The 8,722-nt window shown below is 32.9% G+C and overlaps 1 protein-coding gene across 2 annotated transcripts in view; it reads right to left on the reverse strand.

Annotated features, from left to right (window-relative positions):
- LOC136419895 (homeobox protein invected-like) overlaps nt 1–7,214 on the reverse strand; it is a 53,813-nt gene extending 46,599 nt beyond the window's left edge. For both annotated transcript variants that reach the window (XM_066406489.1, XM_066406490.1), the window contains exons 1-2: nt 6,535–7,214; nt 1,420–1,925 (exon numbers count right to left, since the gene is read on the reverse strand). In XM_066406489.1, coding sequence (XP_066262586.1) covers nt 1,420–1,925; nt 6,535–7,109 — 1,081 coding nt within the window. In that variant the 5' untranslated portion in view covers nt 7,110–7,214. The remainder of the gene's footprint in view (nt 1–1,419; nt 1,926–6,534) is intronic.
- Nucleotides 7,215–8,722: the final 1,508 nt, after the last annotated feature.

Below are 8,722 nucleotides of genomic sequence, written 5' to 3' on the forward strand. Positions count from 1 at the left end.
AAATAAATATTGTTTTTTTTAGAACAATTTCTAAGGTTTCGTACTTGGCTTAATTTAGATGGGGAAAAAATTTTTTTGACCTATTTTGATCCACTCTATATCTTAAAACTCACTTATTAAAACTGAACCTCATATGTAGATATTACCATTAAATATGTCAAAGATCGACATTTGTAACACAAAACTGAATTTCTCTTCAGTTCATTAATCTTGATATAATTACAGCTACCCATAAGAACTAAAATAACCTTCAATACGCGCCAGGTGTTTTATTTTGAATAAATCGTACTCCATATACTCCTTTATCAATTACACTTTGCTGTTGGTACTAATAAGATGTTCGTCTTCCCATGGTCGTTCATTAAGAGGTCCCTACTAACTAAAGTCAGTATTCCTTTTTAGTTTATTCGAATTAAATAAGGGATAACATATTAATGTGGTTTCATGCTTATCTTCAAGCTAATCTCCAAAGAAACCATAATTGTAACTACCTAGGCCTTTTTTACTCAGGCCTTAATTCAATGTTTCTGTGGAAGTTAGCTTGCTGTTGAAGTTAACATTAATAATTTATACCCTAAATAGTGCTAACAATTTTTCTTAAATTGCAATAAAATTCCGTCAATATTTTTCTCAAATTTGATACATTTGACTTTAGCTTCCGTCTAAATCACGTTTTCTGCTTCCAGGATAATTTTTACTTGCTTTAGATATAAATATGTTTTGTATGCCCTATAGCTGGTTTATTTCTTTCCAGTTGATTAATTATAAATTATTGTAATTATGAAATTCCCGTAACTTTTAAACCGGAAGCTTTTCTTCTTCATAATCAAATTTAACTTAAAATATCTATTCTGATTCTTTTTAAAGACTCTTAACGTACCTGAATTAAAAATGTTAATTAATTTCTCAATCCCTAGAAACCCAAACAATTATAGAATTCTTGGAGCAAGTTTCCCATTTAATACTAAACTCGCACATGCGGAATTTGCAGCTTTGCAATAATTGCAATGAAGATTAATACTCAAATTATAATTGTGAATATTATACTGAATTAGACACCCACTGCAGGTGGGCAGTATTAATTATTGTAGTATTTAATTCTTGTCATTAAGTAAATACTCGGAAATCCATTCTCCATTTTCTTAGAATCGGAATCACAGAACATATAACCCCATAAATATAAATATGAGGGTAATTTACACGAATGTTGTGACGTCTTTTACACGCACTTCAGAACTTTTAAATTATCATTTTATCATTTCTTAATTTAAGTTAATATTAACAAACAACAAACATCAAAAAATTATTAGGAGGTGATAAAAAAAATAGATATTATTAGATTTTCGAGATAATCATTACCTCAATGATCTTATTAGGATATAAGTTAATCCAATGGTAGAAAATTCTGGTTTCTCTTACCTGAACTTGGCCGATCCGAGTACCTCGTACAATAAACCCAAGCAGGCCACAACAAAGGCTGTCCATCTTTCCCTTTTTCCGTCTTACTCTCACTCCCCCCATCGCCTTTCGGACTTAAGTCCACCGGTCCTTTATCCCCATCCCCACCACTTTCTCTCCGCAAAGCCACGGAACTCAAATTACACGCTTTCTCTTGCAATCTATACTCTCCAGGGAAACTGGATAGCTTCTCACTAACGCCCAATGCTGTTCCAGCTTTTTCGCTGGAGGGTCTTCGACATGGAGGAGGTTTGCTCTTTCGTATTGTGATGGGGTCTAGGATTTTGCTTCTTCCGAAATCGGCTTTCAGAATGTTGTCTATGGAGAATTTGAGACTTCCGTGATTAATAGAAGCTGCTGATTCGTTAGAATTGTTGTTGTCGCTATTTTGTGGGCTCGGAGGGTGAGCTGAGGTGGTCGTGTGCGAGGAATGGGTACTATGGTAGAACGGGCTTGTTGACTGGTATCTGAAATTAAGAATTAAATGGTATTTATTTAATATAAACTTTTAGAGTATTTTTAGTACTTTTCTCATGATGAGTGAGTAAAAGGTTTATAACATTCAGTATGACATTAAATAAACACATAAAACAATTTAAGTTTGATGAATTTGTGCTTAAAACTCTAACATTTTGCAGTTTCTGGGATATAGACATAAACACATCTAGGTATTTCCTTATAATCAACTTAGGTGTTTGAAAAGCAATTGAACGCTCTTAGGAAGAACTCTAAGTTTAGGATTATTAACGTTATGTAACTTTAAGCTTTTATATAGCTTCATAAATAATAATTCATAATCAACAACAAGCTCATTCATATTTCAAATAACACAATAATTTCAAGAGATTATAAATACATGTATCATTCACTATCAATCAATATAGTAGCAAATTATATGGAATTTTCCCTCTATTAATTAATATTCTATAGCTTTTATATGTAACTACACTGGCTCACAATAATCTTAGTAGCCTTTTAACAAACGTATATTTTTACTTATTTTGTTTCCAAAAACAAATGAAACTTTTATTTACACTCTACTTATCAATTCATACACTTCTTCCGTATTAAATAAGATATCATATTAAAAATATAATTATTATCGGCATGAATAAAGAAATTCAATATTCTGCCAGCGGACAAAATAAAACCTCGTAAAAGTCTTGGTAGACTTTAGTGTATGTTTATTTATTTAGTTTTTTTCGATGTAAAAAAACACGAAAGGGTAGCTAACATATGAAAATATATGTTTGGTAGAAATGTACGAAGACAATTGCAAGCCAGTGTACATATCCATTTTTAAACTCAGTTTTTTTATTTTATTGATAGCAGTACTCCTATAAAACCCAAAGAGGCCGGGTCTATTGATAATTCTGTTGCTTATTTTGGTTTAATAACGCTCTAAAGTAAATAAAGTTGCTGCTTTGGCTGCTTCAAACGAATACGCAAAACAAAAGGTAAGGGCAATCGAGTTATCAATAACATATTCGAGTGTTTAGCTAAGCGAACTTTCTATGATAAATATATGTTTGGTGCTATTAGCTTCTAAATTCGTTGTTGTCGCAGGTAAGTTTAGAGGGAAGAAAATTGGACTAAACTAAATTAATATCCAGTGATCAAAGACAACAAAACAATTAAAGATTAAAAGTATGAATCAAGGATAAAAGTTACAGTTGGCTCTTCCTTAAAGTTTAAATTAAGTATAACCTAGAAAACACTAAACAGAATATTTAATTAAAACCAGTTTTTCCAACAAAAATGGGATTTTGAGTAAATAATTAAATTCGTATATTTGCTGAACTTAACAAAACTTTCTTTTCAAGTCAACATTTATTCAATAAATTTAAATCACAAGATTGAAGAATTCATAGTTAGGAACGGTAGGGTTTAAATATTTTTAACTACAAAAGATTTAAAACGGCTTAATATGATTTTAAACTGACTTTGGTAGTTTTTTATTTTTTTTTTAAATTAATTTTCGTCAAAATAATAATGCCGATAAACTTGAATTTGAAATATCATTCTCTTAAGAGTAATAAAAAAATGGAATTATTATTTTTTTAATATCTATTCTTTCTATGTATTTATTGAAAAAGTTAATTAAACAGTTACATTTCGTTATCATTCACTTTGGTTAAAATATTCCTAACCTTGTCTTACTTTGTGGCTACTTTGTGATGAATTTAATTATTGATTCAAATTAATTTTATTAATTTAACGAAATAACATTAAGAATTGACACATAATTTAAACGAAAACTAATAGTACCTATGGATGTGTCGAACTTCATGATAAAGCGTTATACAATAATGAACACATATACTGATTCTAAGTAGTGTTGCGATTTTTTTTGCTCATTGTCGTTCAAAAATTGGAGGGTCGAGAAACGAAGACATTCGCAAAGCTTTCTCTTTCCTTAACTTGACGCCGTCAAATACTAAGTCTTTTTAATGCATATTTCTTATTTTATTCATTAATGTAATATTCATGTACTAGTAGTAAAATTGTTTTTACAACAATACAATCCACATAAATTTAGAGCGAGTTGTATCCATTGAACCCCCTAAGCAGCAAACCAGTGAGGATAAAATGGCACATCTAAATTGAAGAGGACATCAGGAATCGGACAGCACGTACGTATGTAGGTGTCATTTTAATAATATATTTTGTTCTACTATTTTTGCACTTAAATATTTTTGTTTTCATTATTTATATTGCAACAATATTCAAACATGGTGTAATTTTTTAACGTTTTTTTTTAGTTATAACTAAGACATAAAGTGTACAGTTTAACTAAATTTAAGATAGTTGAGATTAATGGTTGGACTTGTTTTTATATAGGAAAACGTTATTTCTGTTCCTGAATAATACATTAATTTTGCCACAAAAACTCTTGGCACATTTCTGAAACACGACTTTAGTCCGGACATAAAATTAATCACTTCAGATGACACGAATTAGATTCAGATGGGAACTTAAGTTGAGGATATATTTCTGGAAATCCATTTTTATATTGTCAACAAAAGCAATAACTAAAAAATAAGCAACAAGAAAGTAACTAAAACTAAATAAAATCATTTAAAAAACTAAAATGCTCGTAGCTCGGTTACGATGAAGTTTAGAGTATACCTTCATTAGACTCATCATTTTATTTTTTAGATTAGATTCATCATTAGACGTTTCTAAAATTATGACAAACACACCCTATATAGCTAAGAAAATATAGATATGCATACATATCGTATAAATAACACAGGACTAGCACCGGGTATACACATACAAATACCTAGAAAGGGCATATTACCTCATTTACCACATAGGCTTATAATACTTCAAAAGAGTTCATTTTGATGCTGTTATGTTACATTTGACTTGACATGTAAGGTAGCTGATAGACTTCCGTTTTTAGGTCATGTAATTAAATGGCGAAAACGGTTGCTAATCAGCTTAATTACTCTAATCGTCACCAATGTCGTCGCAAGTATGGCTGTAAACGACAGAACATATGCGAAGCTCAAGATAAAATAAACTAATATATGTGAATTTTTAATGGCATAGCGGACTGTGATTAAAGGCATAGAAAAAGTCCATGAAACTTGAGCTGCGAAATCGCCGTTAAGCTGCTTAGGTAAACTAAACCTAGTCCAACTGAAATGTTTATATTCGACACAACAAATGGACCTTTTTGAGTAAAATTTACAGTTTCAATAATAGATATATTGTAATTTCGAAAAAAAACGCGATTGATTATTTTGTAATTCGTATTTTGTTAGTACATAGTTGTGGTAAATACATTTCTCGTTAGTCTACTCCTCTCTTTTTTTCTAATTATTGTCTAAAATAGAGAAAATCTAAAACGTTCACAGCTGGGGTGCCTCGAGTAACTTTTGATTTTAATTACTAAATTCACGAACATAGCGGAGATTGAGAAACAACTTATGCCTGGAGGCAGTAAAATATGAATAACAATATGAAGGAAAAATCTCCCCAATTTATTTTCTCGTATTTATAGTTTAACCATAAAATTCAATGGTCTTGGAATAACTGCAATAAACAAAATTAATTATTGAAGAAATATCAATCTTATACCAACAAGTGGTGTACTTTTTGAATTATTACAATTAAACAGTGCTGATACTTTATTGGGGAACTAAACAAAGGGAATTGAGAATACCAAAACGCTCTTTTAGGAACGTGTAGAATAATACGCACGATCTTGTGATCTCCAATTTCCTAATACATTCTTGTTTTTCAAAGTCCGTTACGTCGATATCCCAAAAACATTCATACAATTGAATATGTTCATCAAAAGCCAAGTTAAACTTCTCTGCACCTATTAAGTTATGTAGGGGACACTTGCCTGTGAAGACCCCCTTAACTTTAATCCTTCATCGTGTCATTATTTCTTTAATCGTTTATGTCACTCTTATACTCAAACGTTTCCTTAGTTCATTAGTTCAAGCAGTTTTATGCAATGTGATATTTTCTTAAATAAAATTGTTTTTTTTTATTTATGAATTTTTAGAGAAAAATGCCAAGGGGACCAATTCTGTAAAAATGTTACGATATCAAAGCTGCGTAAGAAGATTTTTATAAAAAGTGGTTCATTAATTTTGCCAACAAAATCATAATTTATGTATTTAAAAATTCGGTATAAATAAGCACATTACGTCTTTATCTTAAGCAATCTCAAAACCTTTAAGAATATCTTAATCTTATCATTTGATTTTGATTTCTGCTTTTAACGGCCCTTTCAACACTTTTCTCTCAGTTCAATAAATTTGATGATAATAAGCACATGTACCTAAAAGTCTTTCGTCCTTAATACGACAAATGTTTAAGGGACATCACGAGAATATTTAAAAACAGAACTCTTTTTCCCTCATTATTTCTAACTGGAAAGGGATAGGATGTTAGTTTTTCCTATCGTATGTACGCTTCGTGCTTTAACATCCAGAAAGCAGAACTACGTTAAGTATTTAAAAAATTTAGGGCCATCATAGACGAGGGTCCGTCATGGGCCAGTCTCTTCTAAAATGTAATTTAGTTTCTTACTTATATATTCACTAAACTTACCTTGACCCAGGACTACCTGGACTTTCGCCTCCATCGCTCCTTGCCGATCTCGGCGAACACAAACTCGAACTAGTTTCGCCTGTCCTAAAATTTAACTGTTCACTCCGAAACCCAAAACAGCCCAAATGTTCACTTTTAAACCCCGTATGTTCACTTTTAAACAAGAGGTTTCCCGGAGGCGATGGACAATCGCCTCCAAAAGACCTACTACTGCTGTTTGACGGACTAAGTCTATGGTTGACTGTGGAAGACAAAGGACTACCAGACACTCTTGCAGAGTCTATACTCTCATGGCGCATATTTGCGATTTGAGACAACGCATTGAGGTGATTCTCTATATTTTTGAAACTAAGAGTTGAGCCTTCTTCTTCCGTAGGAGCAATCTCTGGAGCGTTCGTAGGCCGGTTTTCGTTCTCGTTACCCACCGACAACACTGTGTCATCGCTGCAACAGCTATTCTGATCACGTTCGAAATGATCGCTGCTTGAATCCATAGAGTCTGTAGGGGTCACTAATCGCGGTCTAAACACAAGATGGTGCGGGATCATAGCAACGTTACCGGCTAAAGCGGCCATAATGTCATTTTTCGCACTGACTGCACTTGTCAAAAACTGAAATCAACCAAAGCTACCGCGATCTGGAGCACCAGATCAAGCCATCGATCGATCTTTACCGAGCAAGTTACAATAAACATCTGACGGTCTCCCGAACGTATTAGGGCGGGGCAAAGCTCTCCGGGCGGACTTAAATGGGAGGGGCGTGAAAAATAAACGAATCAAGTGGGAGGATTCGGTGTTCGCTTGTCTTGCTCGACGGTTTTTTGTTATTTATAGATAGGGGGAGAGCAAAAAGTTGCCCGTCCAGATTTTAAAAGCGGTTTGAAGATATTCTACATGGCGTATTTAAACGTATTACGATGTTGGATTGTTTATGCCCGTGTGGATTTTTTGACGTGATGTCTTGTTTGTGGAATGCGCTCTCGTTGAAATTGATTGTCCGTGATGGGTGTAGGAGCTCAGATCGGACGGTTTAAGTGTTCATTGCTGGCCGTGATAAAGACGAAGTCAATTTGAGGCTGACAACCGGAGAATGGAGAATTACTTCTCTGCATTTAAGATACTGATATTCAATAACGGCAGTTTATCCTGTTAACTAAATTACTTTTCAGAATGATTTTGAGCATTTTTTATTCATAACAACCAGATTATTGAGATGGCAAAAAACATAAATAAATTGATCGCATGGTGACTTGTTGATAGTTAGTGGTAGGAGCAATTACTAGCTCTCCTAAAAAGTGAAATCAAATATATCTTTAATATATTAATTTCATGATAAAAAAATATTAATCATACAAAATAATCTTTTTAACAATCGGTAGGATAAGGAATGCATTTTTGCAGGCTTCTACTGCTCTTCCATATTATAGTCAACACCTTAGCGTGTCGGAAGGTATTGAAACATTGCCCCACAACGTTGCTCTTCTAGTCCTTCACCCAACCCGTGTACCTATGTTTTTATTTAGATAACTCATCCTTCTATAAATTGAACACCAAAGGGTAGGTAAATCTCTCAATTCCACACTAAAGAATACGTCTAGTTGGAATATTAATCAAGACAACTTTCAATTTCGTTGGAGACATTTGTAGAAAATGTCAAGTGTTAGCATTGCCTGGGTATCCTTGTAGCATCCCATAATACCACAATCAAGTAAAGAATATTAGTCATTGCAGAGACATAAGTAGAATAGCACGTACTATAGATGGTTGCCTGACGGGTGTAACTTGCCTATTGTAGATGCATCCACTCAATACCCAGGCAAAGATCTGGATAGATACATATTACTATGATTTTTTTTGTTGTAATGGAAAAAATGCAAAATAACTGAGAACAAAACAGAAAAATACTTTTTAATCAAAATACTCAACCAAACAAAGAAGGTGAATTATTAGCCACGAAACCTTGATTGTACCACTACATCATACCTAAGAATACCAAAAGAAGAACATTCGCTCTAAACAGCTTTGCACATACATAAATACTCGAACTAAAACTCACTCGGCTAAAAGTTGTTCTTCACGGAAAGCAATCATCCGCATTTTCTGTGGCAATTTGCGAACGCAACCGACCGTTTTCATTAATTAAAATACTGTGAACCAGTGCAGATAATTCCGCTAAACGATTTAGACGA

This window comes from Euwallacea similis, chromosome 3 (genome assembly GCF_039881205.1).
Source record: "Euwallacea similis isolate ESF13 chromosome 3, ESF131.1, whole genome shotgun sequence".
Classification (NCBI taxonomy): domain Eukaryota; kingdom Metazoa; phylum Arthropoda; class Insecta; order Coleoptera; family Curculionidae; genus Euwallacea; species Euwallacea similis.